Here is a 19,864-nt window from a genome sequence, read left to right as displayed (position 1 = left end):
TCTCTCTCTCCTTTTTCTTTCTGTTTTTGTCTCTTTCTCTGTGTCTCTATCTGTCCCTCTCTGTCTCTTTCTGCCTCTTTCTTTCTCTCTTTTTCTCTCCTTCCCTCCCTTATTAATAAATGTCCTTGAATGTGTGCATGATTAGTGATCACATCCCAAAATGCACAGCCAGATATCAGAATGTAGATAGTTCCTTGACTGACCACATGATGACAAAGGATCACTGCAGTTATCATGGGAAACAGTCATGTAAATGGACTGATAGCTGCATGCCCAATTCTTAAATGATTATTGAGGGCCCCTAAAATAAATAATAGTCAATTTTGCCTCTCATTTTTGACTTTTTGGTTATATTTCTATGGAAATTTTGTATTTGTGACACTAATGTTTTTTGGCCTCAAGCTTTTCCAATATATGGATGTAATATTGGTAAGTGCAAATGGGAATCAATGAAAATTCTGACAGCTTATTATGCCAAGTTGACAAATGTTTATCCATGCCTTCTATGGTATGGATCTATCACTATGCTTAAGGATTTGAGTCTATAAACTTTTGTTTGTTACCCAACCAAAAGGTACAAGGAAATGACACATAGTACAGAGAAGGGTAAAGCTGATTGGGATCAAGCTCACCCAAATGCATGTTGTAGGCAACACATTTTCAGGCTTCTGAAACCTGAATAAAAGGAGATTAGTGTTAGTGCCTTAAAAATGACAATTCTCTAAGACTGGATATTCTTGAAAAAATTTTCCAAAATGGTTTATGACCATGGAAGACAGCATGCTGTAGAGGAAAGAATATCACATCTGGAGCAAAAAAAAATGGGACTGATGCCTAAGCCTAGGGCCATTTACCACCTATGTGGTCATTCATAAATTACTTTTACATATTGGGGCCTCAGTTTCCTCATCTGTTGATGAGGCAGTTGGACTAGATAATCTCTATAGTGCCATCTAGTTCTAACATGATGAAGGGAAATTTGTAGCCTTTGCATAATGCTCAGCAAACGCACATCCAGAAAACACTTCTGTATCTGGGACTAGAATCAGAATGAATACATGGCTTTCTGCCATGATGCGAAAAAGCAAATAAATTCTTAAATGTTTCTTCCTAAGGAATATCTGATGACTTCAGAGGTGTCCCTTTAATTTAGAAGACATATATTAGTACAAAGCATTATAACTTTGCTCATTTAACTCTGTACTCTTTCCCTATAGGAAACTGGGCAAACCAGATTTAAAACTTACTGGTTTCTCAGTCATCAGCCTATGGGGAATGAGCTACAGCATCTCTTCCTTTGTGGAGGTTTTAAAAACACTCTTAGAGGCAATGTTGTCTGTTTGATTCAAACTCATATAGACGTCTGTGTTCCCTTTTGTATTTGAGTCTTCCTTGTGAAATAAATAGGATATATTCAGTCCTCTAATATCTCTCAACTCTTTTGTGTTTATTATTTTTTTGGTTCAGTAGGGAGACAAGAAGGATTTGTGGATCTGTGATTTCATCAACTTGGGGAATTCCCGTTATGGTGATTCCTGACACAGATGTGCAACTCCTCTGTTACTCATAGTGTTAATTAGCCCAAAGGGCTAAGGGTTGATTCTCATCACATAGCTAAAAAGCATTATGGGTAGGACTTGACCCCTTGTCTTTTTGTATCCAAGGATAGCCTTCTCTCCTTCATGCCATGCTGTCTGTCCTTTTAATCATTATTCTCTAATAAAATGAATCTGTAAGTGCTTTTGCATACAGTGTACTGGATATTATTCTTATCTATATACATAAACCAGATTGAAAACATGAATTAGCAGTTAAAATTCAAACAAATGGATATTTTGAACAATTAACATAAAAAAATTGACTGATTTTGAACCAGTAATTGGTTTTGTTGTTGTTTTGTTGTCATTTTTCCTTCTCCAGTAAAACGTGTGAATTTTAGCCATGGCCTTTGATTTTCCAAATTGGTTAGCCCTTGCTGGTAGTTTTAAAAAAGAAAGAAAGGGACTGAAGACTAGTGTTGTTAAATAAAGTGCTGTCAATTTGCAACAGCTGCCTAGAGAGATCCTAAATTGCACGTGTGTTGTATTCCCTGACATAAATAGTTCCCAGCAGACCTTGCCCATGAACTCAACTGTGTCCTAATGTACCTGGCCATGAAAGTGATGCTTGGCTTATCCATAGGCTCACCATCAATGCGGAATGCCAGCTGCAGCTCCATAATTTCCCAATGGATGAACATTCGTGCCCACTGATATTCTCCAGCTGTAAGTAATGCCTTCATTTTTGAGACTGTGTCTGAATCTTGAATACACTCAATAATACGTTACTAATTACTAGTAATTGTGAGGTTATGCATTTTCCCTCTACATGTAGACAGTTAATCTTGATTAGTGCTTCCTAGAAGAGTAATTTTCACTTCAGTATAATGATTCCAAGCCTGTGTCATGATAGAGAGTCCTTTGATAAACTTGAGAGGCACTCCATTGGCCAATTTTCAGAAATTTACCTAGAAGTGTTTAAGAAAGACAAAGAAATGTACCTTTTAAATTGGAGTATATCATATAGATCCATGTGAAATATTCAGATACTTTTAGATCAATAGTAAATGAAAGTAAATGGTTTTGTCAGGTAAGAGGCAAAAAGATTTGTCTCAAATATAAATAACTTTGCCTCAATTAAAATTTTATAGTGTCACCACATGAAATCCCAGCTCCCTTAGCATTCAGTCACTTTGTATGGATTTGTACTGTTTATGATTTACATCCATCAGTATTCCTGTTAATAAAAGGTCTTGGCAACATTGTAAGTCATTCATCTGACAAAAATCCTTCTTAGTGCAGTATTCTATGATAAGAATACCCATAGAAGATAAAACAGAAGAGCCTAATTCAGTTATTATATGTTATAAATTATCTCATATCAATGTTTAGCAAAACAAATGGGAGGAGTGAGATAAAAGTCATTGTTTAAAAAGGCAGGTCTATTTAATCAATGTATGTTACATATTTCAATTGGTGTTGACTGTGATAATTACAGTGTGAATCAGAAGAAATGTATGTGGTTTCCAACCAATCAAATGATTTGCTAGTAGAGCTGACTTAATGAACAAAACATTATTTTTTCATTAAGAACAAACCTAGACCAGCACAAGCAAAACCTTCAAGGAAGATGTTTTTTGGTTCTTGCCCTAATGGTCTCCTGATTGGATCAGTCAGGTAGACAAAAAAAAAAAAAAAATGAGACCATATTTTGCAGGGATTTTTAGGAGGGAAGAGAAAACAATACATTATGGATCATCTCCCAGTCTGGGTGAGAATATCCCAATTTGGAAAACAATCACAAATTAGCTGAGAATAAAGCTTAAATCCTATGTACATAATATCTTTTCTTTAAGGTAAACCATGATACTCATCTGAAACAACAAAGAGAAGCATATGCCAAAGGATATATAATGTATACAAGAGAAGCTGATGACTGCAAGTAGGAAAATCTCTCAGACTACATTAGAGAGTATGCTTAACAAATGTAATGGAGAGAAAATAAGTTGCTAAAGGCTCCTCTGAGTGTGTTTGCTTGGTTTTAATATATTGCTCTGAAAGATAAGTGAGTTTGTTGAGAACGTGCTACAAATTTTCTTACCATATTTATAAAAATTAATGAATTGATTGAGAATATACATCTGTATCTATTTGCTCAGGTTGATCATGAAGGAATTTTCATTTAACACTCTCCTCAATGTTTATTGATGATGATTTATTCATTTACTCTATTTAGGATTTCTTAATTACCTACATTTAAAAAATGATAAAATAAAAACCAAACCTAAACTCAAAACCTAATAATAGAATATATGTGTGTATACACATATACATATAAACACATATTCATGTCTACATCTACATACATACACATTTCTACATCTACATACATACAACATGCAGACACACAGACACACATGCACACATGTATATATACACATGTGTGTATATGTGTGTGTATGTATGTATTCTGCAGGCTAGGCTAATCAAAATCATCAAGTAGACACAAGATTATTTGTCCTGCCAAAGTGATTTTATTAATTTGGAAAATTATTCTGCAAGTTTTACATAGTCGTGAATATGCTAAAACACATGATTTTAAATGGTTACTCATACCAATGTTGAATGGAATTTAATTTTTTTGTTTTTTTTTAATGGAACTTATTTCGATGGCTTTCTTCTTCACACATTGAAAAACAAACACCATCTTTTTTGATAGTCTTCCTCCTGATGGTGCTACAAAACCAAGTGGCAGCAAATGCAGGTAGTTTTAAGTATCTTTGTACATCAGGAAAAGATGCTAGTGACTTATATAGGTGACAACCCCATGGACACTTTGGAGCTAACTCCCATTATGCCATTTTTTAAACTTGTGAGTTTCCAAATTAAATCTTCATTTATTTAGCAAAGACAAATATTGAGGGTTAAAACAAGGCAGTAATGCAATTGAGTTGTCCATCTCTTCATAGGATCATGCATCTAGATCTAGAAGACAGCTTACAAATTAACAAATCCAACTCCCTCATTTTACAAGTGAGAAAACTGAAGTCCAGGGAAGTTAATTGACTGGTACAAGTTTACACAAACAAGTGTAAAGTGTCAGGGGAGGGATTTGAACACAGATCCTCATACTCCAAAGTCAGTGCTCTTTCTATTCAACTACTCATCACATGTCTTATCTATTTCTTTTTTTGATCAATTTCCTAGTGATATGTCTAGAACCCTATCTTGTACTTAGGTCAATATTGTAAATATGCTGCAGTATACTTGACATTCTACAGATTCCAATTAGTCTACTTGTGACAGTCTGACATAGCCTAAGGAACACTGGAACAATGGGAGGAGATGCCTGTGTTCACAATTACTACGTGTGCAACTAAGTACCAGTATCCTTGAGCTTCAATTCCCTAATGTGTAAAATAGGGCTGATAATAATACCTGTAGTCCTTATATCAAACATATGTGAATATCAATTAATGTACGTAAAGGGCTACATAATCACTGCAGGATGGATAGAGTGGTGGATTTAGCATCAAGAAGGTGGGTTCAAATTTTGTCTCCAACAAATATTTAGATCCATTAATATGGAGAAATTGTTTAACTTTTCTCTGGGTTTCACTTTCCTCATTGATAAAATAAAGTTGTTGAAATCATCTGAAGTACTTACGGGTTACTGCAAGAACTAAATGAGATAATGAATTAAAAAAAACTTTTTATAAGTCTTGAAGGGCTATATAAATGTTACGTATTTGATAATTACTACCATTACAATTTACACACTCCTGAGGAAAGAATGGTTGAAAATTAACCTTAGTTATTTTTAACAGCACCATTAGTTTCTTTTCTCCCATTCCTTAATTTATTTATTTTAACATTCATTTCTAAAAATTTTGAGTTCTAGTTTTGATCCCCTCTCCCCATATCTGCCCCCACACATTAAGAAGATAAGCAATAAGGTATCAATTACACATGTGAAGTCATGCAAAACAAATTTCTATATTTGTTGTGGTGGTTCTGTCATTTCAGATGTGTCTGACTATGACTTCCTTTGAGGTTTTCTTGGCAAAGATACTAGAATGATTTGTCATTTCCTTCTCCAGATCATTTTACAGATGAGGAAATTGAGGAAAACAGATTTAAATGATTTCCTTAAGGTTACACAGTTAGTGATTGAGGCCAAATTTTAATTCAGGTCTTTCTGGTTCCAGGCCCAGTGCTCTATCCACTGTACCACATAACTGTCCCATTTTCATTTACCATATTGTGAAAGGAAGAAAGACAGAAAGACAGAAAGAGAAATAAAAATAAAGGAGTAAAGAAAGTGAAAAAGCTATTTTTAAATCTGTGCTCAGAGTTCATCAGTTCTATCTGTAGGTGGGTAGTATGTTTTATCATGAGTTTGTTGGAAGTAGCTTGGATGATTATATTGATCAAAGAACCTAAGTCTTTCACAGTAGATCATCATTACAATATTGCTGTATGATGTTTTTCTGGTTCTGCTCACGTGACTTTGCATCAGTTCATACAGGTCTTCCCAGGTTTTTCTGATACTTTCTTATTTCTTACAGGACAATAGGATTTCATCAAAATCACATACCACAACTTGTTCAGCTATTTACCAATTGATGGGCATCCCCTGAATTTCCAATTCTATGTCATCTCAAAAAGAGGTGCTATAAATAGTTTTGTACATGTATGTCCTTTTCCCCTTTTCTTTGATCTCTCTGGGATACAGACCTAGTAGTGGTATTGCTGGGTTAAGGGGTATGCATAGTTTGAAAGTCCTTTGGGTGTAGTTGAAAATTCTTTTCTAGAATGATTGGACCAATTCACAACTCCATCAACAGTACATCAGTGTCTTGATTTTCCCTCATCCCCCTAACATTTGTCATTTTTCTTTTCTGTCATATTAGCCAATCTGATAGATATGAAGTAGTACCTCAGATTTGTTTTAATTTTCATTTCTCTAAGCAATAGTGATTTAGAGCATTTTTGTATGATTGTAAATAGCTTTGATTACTTCATCTGAAAACTGCCTGTTCATACCCTTTTATCATTTATCAATTGAAGAATGACTCATTTTTTCGTAAATTTGTCTCAGTTCCCTAAATGTTTGAGAAATGAAACCTTCATCAGATAAACTTTATGTATTCCCCCCCTTTTTTTCCTGCTTTCCTTCTAGTTTTGGCTATTTTTTGTGGAAAAACTTTTAATTCCATGTAATGAAAATGATCCATTTTACATCCTATGATCCTCTCTATCTCTTGTTTGGTCATAAACTCTTCCCTCATCTGACAGATAAATTTTTCCATGCTCCCCCAATATATTAATTATTTTACTTTTTATGTAGAGATCATTACTCATTTTGACCTTATTTTGGTAAATGGTGTGAGGTGTTGATCCATGCCTAGTTTCTGCCAAACTATTTTCTAGTTTTCCTAGCCATTTTTTGCAAATGCTTACTTATTTCTTATTTGAAAAGTTTTTATCTTTGAGTTTACTAAATACTATATTATGGTCATTTACTACTGTGTATTGTGTACCTAATCTATTCCATTCATCCACTATTCTATTTCTTAGACAATACCAAATTATTTTGATCATTGACACTTTCTGCTGGGCCACTTTCCCTCACATTTTTTTTCATTGATTCCCTTGATATTCTTGACCTTTTGTTCTTCCAGATAAATTTTATTATTTTTTCTAAGTCTTTAAAATAACTCTTTGATAGTTTGATTGTTATGGCACTGAATAAGTAAATTAACTTAGAATTGTCACTTTTATTATATTGGTGTGGCCTACCCATGAGTAATGGATATGTCTCTAATTGTTTAGAACTCTCTTTACCTGTTTGAAAAGTGTTTTCTAATTGTGTTCATATAGATCTTGGATTTGTCTTGTCAAATAGACTCCCAAATATTTTATAGTGTCTTCAGTGATTTTAAATGAAATTTCTCTTTCTATTTCTTCCCACCAGGTTTGGCTGGTAATATATACAAATGCTGGTGAATTATATGGGTTTATTTTATATCACACAACTTTGGCAAAGTTGTTCATTGTTTCAACTAGTTTTTTGTTGTTTTTTTTTTTTTTAGTTTATTCTCTAGGCTTCTGAAAGCATATCATCATATCTTATGAGAAGAGTGATTAACTTTTTTCTCTGCCTATTTTTATTCTTTTGATTTCTTTTTTCTTGTTTTATTGCTATAGATAGCATTTCTAACAAATTTTGAATATTAACAGTGACATCCTTATTTCACCCCTGACCTTATTGGGAAGGCTTCTAGTTTATCTCAATTACAGATAACATTTGCTTTTGGTTTTAGTTAGGTACTACTGATTTTAAGAAAGGCTACATTTATTTCTTTGTTTTCTAATTTTTGACTAGGAATGCGTATTTTATTTTGTCAAAAGTTTTCTTTTGGGGAAGCTAGGTGGTGCAGTGGATAGAGCACTATCCCAGGAGTCAGGAGGACCTGAGTTCAAATATGGCTTCAGACACATACCACTTACTAGCAGTATGACTCTGGGCAAGTCACTTAATCACAATTGCCTCACAAAAAAAAATCTTTAAAATACAGGAAGACATGGGTTCCAATCCCATTTTTAAAAAGTTTTTTTGTATGTATTGATATAATCATATGTTTTTTTTTATTGATATGGTCAATATGCTCATAGTTTTCCTAATATTGAACCAGTCCTGCATTTCTGGTATAAATCTCACCTGGCCATAGCAATGATCTTTTTTTTTATATCTTGCTATAATTTCCTTTCTAGTATACTATTTACAATTTTTATATCAATATTCATTAATTAAATTGGTTTATAGTTTTGTTTGTCTGTTTTTGTAGCACTATTAGCTTTAATGTGAAAACAGAATACTTCTACTACGTGATATGCGCAATAATTTAATAGCTAATGACAGTTTAATAGTTGAGTAGAGACCTAGGTGAAATTTGTGACTTCATTAATAATCTCCAGTATGAGCCAGGGTAAAACATTTCATTTCTTTGTACTTTGGTTTTTACCATAGTACAGTAGAATCTCAATTAACTGGAAAATAACTTGACTAGAGTATTAAATTAACAAGAAATATTTGGTCCTTGGTTTTTAGGAGAGACAAAAGCTATACAATAATTTGATATCAGATTGTCACAGAAGCAAATTACAAGATTTATCAGTAGATGGTTGGTGATTAAACTGAAATTTCCTTAATCATATATATATATATATATATGTATATATATGTATATATGATTCCTATATAACTATATATGAATCCTACATAACCAGCATAGTCTCAGAATAAAGACACATATCATTCTCCCACCCTAGTCTCTTAATAAGGTAGGGGTCAAAATTAGCTCTATATTAGACCCTTTCCTTTAAGCTACATTTCCTCATAGGAACATTATCTTCCTGTTAAGTAGAATGCTCTTTCCCCATTTTTATCAGCAATGAGGAATATATATTCACAAGGTACATATGTGTGTATGCGTGTGTATATATATATATATATATATGTATATATGAATATGTATATGCATACACACATACATACATGCATACTGTGGAGCCAAACATCATGGTATACCAGGAAGTTCTCTTAGTGAGTAACCAAACTATTCCTACAACTCCTCTGGAGATTACTGTGGATTCCCACAAGTCCTACTAAGGTATTCATACACATGGCTCTCCATGTGGGGTTCCAGATGCACAAGCTAATTCTAGGGGTCACAGAACTGATGCAAAATGATGCTTAAGAAAAAAACCCTTACATGATCACAAGCTACAAGCTCAAATTTGAGTTATATTGAGATCATCAAATTACCTCTCCTAAAAATCAGTTGAATGTATTTAGGATTATGTGTCTGATCAACAAATTATCAAGAGCAATGGACTGCTAGCACTTAAAATATATATAGGTGTTCCTCAGATGTGTAATTAGCAATAATTAATTGCAACAGGTGGGTTTATGCATTCTCCAAAACCTATGTAGTTGTTTCCTTAACTGATAGTCTGAAGTTTCATAAATTTAGATGGAACTCCAATGATATAACCCATTCATGCTTGTTTACCCTGTGTAACTCTTGTCTATATATTATCACAACTTTTCCAAAAGTTCTCAAAGAAAGATTAAATCATATATCTAGAATATTTTATATTGTATATCAAGTAATATTTTCTTTTATATAGAAGTATGTATCTATGTATTCATATGGGTAGAGAATACATTAATATATTTTAGAACATTTTCAACAGTATTTTTGAGTGTTTTTAAGTTAAGCATGAGCTACTGAGAAACTCAGATTAGCTTCATGTCCCAATCATAGAGTTAATTAACATATATAACTACACTGAATCTCAATCCATATTTAAGGAAACTGTCATATCTCTCTGCATTCTGTTGAAATATATTTGAAAAGATAGGTCTTGAAAAATAAAATAAAGATGTGATATTTTTTAGAATTAAATGCATTTTCTGGAAGTGATCAGGTTCTTACCATGTAACTTCAGAAGAAGATGATGAAAGAGATGATTAAATAAATCAATTTGATGCAAATTAACATTTATATCTTTATGTGCTTCAAAAGCAAGAAATTCAGCATTAAAAGCAAGTTAGGTAGAAAGAAAAATTTCTTCTTAGAAAAAGAATAATTATAAGTACTACAGATATTTACCTTGTGAAGTTAGGGAGTAGGTTCTTCTGTTTAAAAATGGAGATATTTGAATCATACATCAGGAAGATATATAACCAGGAAAGGAAATGGGATAGTACCATAGTGAGTTCTATATCTGTATATTCATAATGTCAAAAGATCCCAAGGACACAAAGTCCCAAGAACATAAAGATTGCTTATCCAAGTTTTGTGGGAATATATAGCCAAGAATCACACAGGATAAAAAGGAATAGAAAGGTAGTAATCAGTGTCACTTAAGTATCCACATCAATGAGGTCATAGATATATTTCAGTACAGAAGAAAGTCTATTTAAAAGAATACATTTGTTATAGATATAAATTCAGTAGAAAACTTCTTGTTATGCATAAAAATGAATTGCATGTCACCTGACATATAATTATAATGAAATATACATTTGTATTCTATGGAGAACACAGTCCTCTATCAAAATATGTCTAGATGTTAATGTTAACACTACAGAAATGGGATGTGTGTACGTGATTGACTGTTTTATAAGACTGATGGAGTAAGCTTTCATTTCTAAACTATAACCATATGACAAAGTAGGTAGCTACTTTTCTAAGCTGTTTGTGAGATAGTTCTATTTCTATCTCACTGCCTTTGATATATGGCATAAAGAAAAGCTTGTATAAAATTTCATTAATTTCAGTTTCTATACCTAAGTATTTCCAAGACTTGTTTTACTGTAGTGCTAGTTATTTTAATCTTCATTCCACCACTAGAAAAAATATGTTTTATTTGTTGTACAAAAGGCTAAGACTTTCCATATGTCTTACTGTTATTTGGCATTTTTAATTAACTTCTAGGTCCTAGAAGTTATTATTATTATTGTTGTTGTTGTTGTTATCATTGTTATTTATCCCTTTTGTTCTGTAAACACAGTATGTATGTATACATACATAATACATATATATGTGTGTGTGTGTGAGTATACATACACATATATACATACATATGTACACACACACACCATACATACACATACACACAAATAGGTACCTTGTGAGTATATATTCCTCATTGCTGATTTGTTCTGTGAAGTTTAAATTCAGTCAAAGGCTTTACTTGAGAACCTAGAGGGTCACATGTAGCCTCAAGGTTAAAGGTAACCCACCCCATTTATAACCTCCTTCTCCAAATTTTAAAAATCATTATTGGAACCTTTCTAAGAAGAGTATCAGAAGATTCCATGATGCTACACAATATATTTAACATAGGAGTCATGTATCATTTGTAGTCACACTCTTTATACATAAATAGATGATTAATAAGGATTTGTTTAATTAAGTTGGATAGTTCCTCTGGGATAGGTTTCATGAGAGAAATTGTTTATAGTGGATTCAAAGCTATCCAGTATGTCTAGGTACTTTGAAAGCATTAAGAGGTTGTTAGCAGATTCTGCTATTTTCATGCTCCTCTCCAAGGCCAGTATTATTTGATTTATTATATAATCATAGATTTAGAGCTGAAAAAAACAAACCTCACAGGTCAACTTGTCCAACCTCCTCTTTTTAGAGATAGGGGAACTGAGGCTGAGAGAGGTTAAGTGACTTACCCAAAGTTACACAGGTGACAGTCCTCAAAGTCAGGATTTGAAACAAACAATCACACTATTGTCAGGGCATTAGGGGGCAACTCAGTCTCAAAATTTCAATGTAATGATAAAGACAAAATTCTTAAAGTCTCCACCACTGACTTAGTAATTAGGCTGTACTCCTCCCCAAATGTCAGGTTGCTGGCTGAACATCAACACCATAGTTGGCATATCAGTGAATGAAGAAGAGGAAGAAGAATTAGCTTACAGGCTTCTAGACTAAAAGTCAGACTCTTCTAAGGAACATGTTTTATATTTCATTTATTTTTAGTAACAAACTTTCCATTCCCAAGTTATCAATGACAATATGAACAAAAGCTAAATAATTTCTATCTTTCCCATATTTTTCCTTTACCTACCATCTTTATAAAATGTCAGTCAATCAGTTAGTCAATGAACATTAATTAAGTGCCTATTATGTACCAGGCACTTCACTAAACTAAAAGAAAGAAAGACAGAAAGACAGAAAAAGGAAGGAAAGAAGGAAGGAAGGAAGGAAAGAAGGAAGGAAGGAAAGAAGGAAAGAAGTCAAATTGTATGTCTTTTTTTTAGTCTTCCACTGTTTGTCTGGCTCAATAGCCCTGAATTAAGCGGCTTTCTTTAACATGATATAATAATGACTTTGTGAGTAAACATCCTAGAATTGTAGATTTAGAAGAGATTCAAGAGGTTCAAATCCCTGCCAAATGGTCAGGAGCTCCTGCTCATGATTGGGCAGTTCCGATTATTAGGTACTCTTTCCTAAATTGAGCTGAATAGTTCTTCAATAACTATTTGTCAACCTTCACATATATAATCAATATCATATTGCTTACCTTCTCAAGGGGTGGGGGAGGAGCAGAAGGAAGGAAAAGAATTTGGAACTCAAAATTTTAAAAAAAATGTTAAAATTGTGTACATGTAATTGGAAAATATTTAATGAAATAAATAAAAGTATTTTCAAAATGAACATGAAATGGGTATCAAATATTTTTTGTTCATCCTTTTTTCTTGGATGGCTTTAAAAAGCAAAAGTCCAAATATAAGCAAAGGATACAAGTTGTTCAAACTCATTTGCCTTCCCATTGAGTTGCCTTTCTAAACAAGCCATTTCACAGTTATCTAAAAGTGATAGCTATTTATGTGCTCTCCATCAACGCCCAATTGGGGATCCCAACAGACTTTTGTTGCAACTAGCAATCTTTGGAAAGACGGATTGCTGACTGTCTTCATAAAGACAGAGCAGCAGGGGATGGCAGAGAAAGCACCCAGTTGAGTTCTCCCAACATTCTCCTCCAAACAAATTTAAAATAAAACTTCAAATTTTTATAGAGTGGCAGACCCAATAAAAGGTCAAAGTTAGACATTCTTCTAGCACAAGACAACATAGGAGGTTGGAAAGAGAGGTCTGTAACATGGTAAAAGTTGTCCTGTGGTCCACATTCCACATCCCAACACCATTAGTGAGACTGGGATTATGGGAAGTAAAAAGATAATTTTGATTATATGAAATTAAAAACCTTCTGCATAAATAAAATTAATGCAACCAAAATCAGAAGAAAAACAGGAAACCTGGAAAACCTTATAGCAAGTTTCTCTAATAAAGGCCTCATTTCCCATATATACATACATATGGAATGATCCAATTTTATAAAAATAAGAAACAATCCCCAGTTGATAAATTGTCAAAGGATATGAATAAGCATTTTTCAGACTAATTAATCGAAGCTAGCAATGGTCACATTAAAAAAACACTCTAAATCACTATTGATTAGAAAAATGCACAGTGAAACAACTCTGATACGCCACTTCATACCTATCAGATTGGCTAACATGACAGAAAAGGGAAATGACAAATGCTTTGGTGGGATGTGAAAAAATTGGGACTCTAATGCCCTGTTGGTGGAGTTGCAAACTAGTCCCCTCATTCTAGCAAACAATTTGGAGCTGTGCCCAAAGTTTCTATATAACTGTGCATACCTTTTGACATAGCAATACCACTACTAGGTCTATATCCCAAAGATTCAAAAAGGGGTAAAAGACCTATTCGTATAAATTTATCTATAGCAGCTCTTTTTGTGGTGACAAAGAACTGGAAATCTAGAGGACATACCATTGATTGTAGAATGGCTGAACAAGTTATGGTATATGATTTTGAAGAAATACTATTGCACCATAAGAAATGATGAGTAGGATGGCTTCAGAAAAACCTGGAAAAACATATATGAACTGATGCAAAGTGAAGTGAACAAAACCAGAAGAATGTTGTACACAGTAACAGCAATGTAAGTGTGATCAACTGTGAAAGATCTAGCTTCACTGATAAAAACTGATCCAAGATAATTCTAAAAGACCAATTATGAAAAATGCTATCCACCTTCAGAGAGAGAACTGATGAAATCTGAATGCATATTGAAGAATTTTAAACTTTATTTTTATTGTTTTGTTTTATTTCTATTTTCTTTTGCAACATGGCTAATATGAAAATACAGTCTGAATGATTTCACCTGTATGATTAATATCAAAATGCTTACTTTCTTGAGAAGGGAGGGTGAGAGGGAGGGAGAGAGTTTGATTTTTATGAATGATTCCTTGAAAATTTACATACATTTGGGAAATATTAATTAAATAAAAAATTAAAAAGTCAGAACTGCCTTTTGTCTAACTGTTTTCATCTCATCTAAGTCAAAATGTGAAACATGATTTAAAAAATCTCATAACCATGGAAGAAAGCTTTCCCCCACCTCACTGTGATTACCATGGATTACCATACAAAGTGTGATTCTTCAGTGATTCTGATTATTCTTATCTTTCAGTTCCTGTTCAAATTAGTTAACATAGACTATGATTTTAAGGTTCAGTGAGTAAGAGAATTGAAATCACCCTTTCACCCAGGACATGACTGTTGAAAAAATTCTCTTTTGAAATGATGGAAATTAGAGGCAGAGTGTTGCTTCTTCCAGAAGGGGTTGAGGTGAGCCCTTTCCTGATAGCTGATGGATTTCATCTAAATAGTTTTAAAACTGTAAGTTCCCAGAATGTGTCATAATCATGCCTGTAAATCTATTGTACAAATTACAAAGTGAAGCTCTTTCCCTTTACCTATAACTTTAAAACACAGATTCACATGCAAAAATTGGAATTTGGACAGAAAAAAAAATAGTGTATAGCTTCTTATTGTTGCTAAAAGATGTTGGATACAGTTGTAGTTTGAACAAATGACTGAACTCTCAGTAAATGCTAACCTTTGAGATTGTCATAGAATCATGTTATTTAGAACTGAAAGGTTCCTTAAATTCCATTCTAACCCAGTCATTTTACAAATGAGGAAAATGAAGGCCCAACTCATTAAGTGACTTGTCCTAAGTCATTGTAGGTACTAAGTGGTGGAGCTGAGATCTGAACTAGGGTTTTCTGATTCCAAATCCAGAATTTTCCAGGTGTGGTGATCCAGCAATAATCCTGTTGTGCTTTTCCAATTGACTAGGAATATACTTAAACAATAGTGTGCTGGCAATTGCTTAACCAAGAGCTCTAAAAAAACCAAAATACCCAAAGCCCAATTGAAAGTTTAATCACCATTATTAACATTTTTCCATTGCTTTCTGAAGTCTAGATAATCAGCAAAATTTTGTAGCATTTGATGATTTCCAAATCGTAAATGCTCACATTAAAAATTTAACAATCAGTTCTTGCAGGCTGATATGAGCTGAATCCAGCATAGCCCTGCTTCTAACATTTTTCAAGATAATTTAAGAAACACGTTCATAAGATCACAGTACTCTAGATTTGGCACTTGAAGGAACCTCCAGGGCCTTCTTGTCCAAGCCCATGATGATACCTATAATGAAATAATTCCAGGAAGGTTATGACTTGCCTAAAGGCACATAACTTCAAGCTCCAGAGGCAGAATTTGAAGACAATTTCTATACATCCAAAGCCTGTGTTTTTTCCACTGAGTCATACTGCATTTTATACACTTAGTACAAAAATCTTCCATTTTTTAAATTTTCTTCCTGTGATTTAATTAACACCGGGAACTTTAGGTATAGAACTTTCTCTTCACCATTGAAGATCAGTAATTCAATTGCTACTATTGAGTTCAGGTCCTCGTTCATTTCCTTTTGTATAAATTATTCTAATATCCTCCTCATTCATCTTCTTCTTTCAAGAATCTTTTTGTTTTACTGTTCTGATCATGTCACTTTTCGATTCAGAAATGTCCAGGGACTTTCTGTCATTTACTAAATCAAATATAACCTTTTGATCCTAGTATTCAAGGGCTATGTAATCTTGCTCCATCCTACCTCTTAAAACATCTTTAACTATAACTCCTCACATTTAAGGCAGATTGAAGGCTCTTCCCATTCTATGTTTGGGTTTTACCCTTTCACTTTTCTGTCTGATTTCTAAAATGTACTCACTTACTCCTCCCCAATCTATTTGTGTTTAAGTCCTTCCCCTTTTTGAAGGCCTTAGGTGCCACTTTCTCCACAAAGCCTTTCCTGAATTCAGAAGTGAAAGTGTTTGCATCCTATTCAAATTTCTTATCATACCTTTTGATACCTCACATTTGCACTTCTCTCATCTCCATATCATACTTTGCTTAAGTCTTTCCCCTCATATTAGTTTGAGTTCCTTGAGGACAAGATCAATGTTTTCTTTATATCACTAGCACATAGTACCTACCAAATGTATATTGAATTTAATTGATTCTAGTCTGTAAAAGTCCAGAGTGTGTAATGCTAGATGGAAGCTATTGAAACAAAATTAATTAAGAATAAATATATTCTTTCTTTATCTTTTCAAATTTTCTTTCACAAAATGACTAATATGGAAATGCTTTATAGTATTGTACATGTATAGCCTATATTAGATTGCTTACTGTTTCAGGGAAGAGGCAGGAGAGGGACAGAGTTATATAATTTGGATCTCAAAACTAAAAACAAAACAACAAATGTTAAAAATTGTTTTTACATGTAATTGAAGGAAAATAAAATACAATTTAAAAATAAAATAAAAATACTTAAAATGGCATGCTAAAGAAAAGAGTAAATATAAAATCTTCCACTTTTGTGAGAGTGAGAGGAAAAACCTCCAACTGAAAAAGAGCTGGCAATTCAAGCAGAATGCAAACTCTATGTAGACTAAAAAATGTGAAATGACTTAGCTATTAGTAGCTATTATTAATTTAGAGTATATTTATAGAACTACTGCATACTTTCCAAAGAGAAGGAGGTGATAGTCCTACGATATATAGACCACATGTGGAATACTATGTCTAGTTCTATGAACCACTTTTTAGAAAGGATACTGACAAACTGAAGTGCTTATATGTTTGATCAATGGGTTGAGGGGATTCAGACTCTTGAAATATGATGATTCCTTGCATCAATCAGCAAAGATTTATTTAGCACCTCCATATGTCAGGTACTTTTCTGGACACTATGGATTCAAATATTAAAAATTAAGCAATTCCTTCTCTTTGGGCAATTGCATTCTGTACAGGAAGAGAAAATTGCAGGTGTTTAGCCTATAGAGAAGAGCTAGAGGAGACATGATGGGAGTCTTTAAATATTTGAAGAGTTGCCTGGTGGAAAAGAGATGAATTTATTTTGCTTGACCACAAAGGATGGAACTAGCATCAGTGAGTCAAAATTATGAAAAGGTAGATTTTGATTTGATATAAAGGAAAACTTAGAACTATGTAAAATTGCAGTGGACTGTCTTGAGAGATATTTAATTAATTTACCAATTAATAAAATTAATCTCTGAAGGTTTTTTAGAAGAGATTGGATGGTCGCTTATTTGGGATACTATAGTTATAAATTCTTGTTAAGTATCAATTGCAATGCATCACTTGTGGTTTCCTTTCCTAATTTGAGATTCTCTGATTTTGTGATTCTCCAATAATTAATTGATAACTTATCAATTAATCAATGCATTTTTACATTTGTAATGAAGTGAAATGAGCACTAGGCTAAAGGTAATGGGATCTACCCTCAGTAACTGTTATCCCTCAGCCTTGTTTTATTCATCTAATAGAGTATCACAAATTCAGAGCTGGAGAACTAAGAGGCTATCAAATTCACAACTCTCACTTAGTGATGAGAAAACTGAGGCAAAAGGAACTTAAGTGACTTGCCAAAGGTCATAAAGCTGGTAACCATCCAAGATGGTATGTGCACTTAGGTTCCAGACTCCATAATCAGTGTGTTTTTTTTTTCTACTCTACAAGCATTATTATCATTACTTTTTTGTTGTTGCTGTTATTACCATCACTGTATCATACAGTAATTATATATTAATAATTATAATACTATAGCAACAATATGGATAAGGGAGAGATCAAAATGGCATCATTTGGGTGGTTTCATAGGAAGGGGTGGAAGTTAGAGTCGAAACTATCAATATTGGTGCTTGAAGAATGCAGTATGTCCATTTATGCCTTTAAATCAACTTTATAATTCATGATACAAAAATGAAACAAGAAAATAAGAAGTAATTGATATAAATTCAGTTGAACTGGAGAAGAAATTAGTTAATCTTGGGTCTCACAGTGGGATATTATTAACAATTGCTAACTAGGTGCCAAACCCAATTATTTCTCTGTAATCAAAGGAGTGCAAGTGTAAAATTGTTCTCCTTTGAAATCTGTGTCCACAGTTACCTACCCTAGTAACACATCTGTTTGTGACAATTCATTAAAAAACTGATTTTTCAGACTTTTTTCTTCTATCAGAACCTTTCACTTTAAGCCAAATTTTTCAGAACCATTGCAGTAAGATATTTTAAATAACTTTTTAATCCTTACTATAAATTCTACTAAATAAAAGGCTATTTTCAAATACATATAAAATATCAATTTCCAAATAATGCAACATTATAGTTAATATCATTCTTGGTAAGAAAGATGTGATTATTTATTATCAATAAGATTTCTTTAATAATTGGAAACAAAACTACATGTTAGCTTGCTTTGCAAGACATATCACAGTAATTTTCATTTTCTACTTTGTAACATGTAGAAAATATGACTTTATGGCAATACTGTCCTAAAATACTTTTGTATTTCTCCCTGGCTTATCTGGCTTCCTTCAAATCACAGCTAAAGTCCCACCTTCTACAAGAATCCTTAATCTTAAATGCTCCTTAGTCTTAGCGCCTTTCCTCCGAGATTATTTCTAATTTATATTGCATATGTCTTTTTTGAACATAGTTGTTCATATGTTGTCTCCCCCTCAGACTATGCACTTCTTGATATCAGTGATTGGCTGTTTGGTTGTTTGTTTGTTTTTCACCCTTGTTTGTATCCCCAATGTTTAGCAGAATGCCTGACACATAGTAGGCTCATAATAAATGCCTGTTGATTGAATTTATTTTCTTTAAAGTTCAGCTGATTGATGAAGTGTGAAACCCTTCCCCTCCCTTCATACTCATTTTGCTTGATTATTTGGCAATTTACACATGTGGTCTAGACTCATTTCATTATATATTCACTTTTAAAAATCAGAATAATCATCCTAGATCTGTTGCCTTAACATGTACCATTATAATTTTACTAAAAAAATGATTTGACACAGAAAGTAAGGGAACTGATAGAGTCAAGGATGACTCCTAAGTTTTAAACCTGGGTAACTAGATTATAACTTTGGTAACATAACCAGCATGGAAATCAGTGGTCTTCAAAGTCGGTGCTGATGGCCAAAGGGGCTATGATCTTACCCCAAGGACTGTGTGATGAACCAGTCTGAGGATGGGAAAATTGGTGGCATCCCACTCTCCCTGTAGATAACCAAATTGTTGGTCTTGTCTCTATCACAGACACACATATCTTTATGATCCAGCATTTCCCTATTCAACTATCTCCTCTACATAATCTCCTAACCTCCCTTCTCCCCTCCCCACCTTGTGAGCTAGGCTTTGGCTCCCCAGGGAATTTATAACCTAATATGAGCTAGGAACCCCCAGAATCATTTGCAAAAGTGTCATTAGGAAATCCTCCATGCTCACATCAAGATCACCTAATGGCTGAACTGTAGGAGACACA

At 33.3% G+C, this 19,864-nt stretch overlaps 1 protein-coding gene across 1 annotated transcript in view; it reads left to right on the top strand.

The window, feature by feature from the left end:
* GABRG3 (gamma-aminobutyric acid type A receptor gamma3 subunit) overlaps positions 1–19,864 on the top strand; it is an 802,344-nt gene that overhangs the window by 453,009 nt on the left and 329,471 nt on the right. The window contains exon 5 of the mRNA XM_027856641.1: positions 2,182–2,264. Within this exon, the coding sequence (XP_027712442.1) occupies positions 2,182–2,264 (83 nt within the window). The remainder of the gene's footprint in view (positions 1–2,181; positions 2,265–19,864) is intronic.

This window comes from Vombatus ursinus, unplaced genomic scaffold (genome assembly GCF_900497805.2).
Source record: "Vombatus ursinus unplaced genomic scaffold, bare-nosed wombat genome assembly UNPS02011591.1, whole genome shotgun sequence".
NCBI classification, from domain to species: Eukaryota; Metazoa; Chordata; class Mammalia; order Diprotodontia; family Vombatidae; genus Vombatus; species Vombatus ursinus.
The sequence above is the reverse complement of the archived record's forward strand: the minus strand, read 5'-3'. Positions and strand labels throughout refer to the sequence as shown.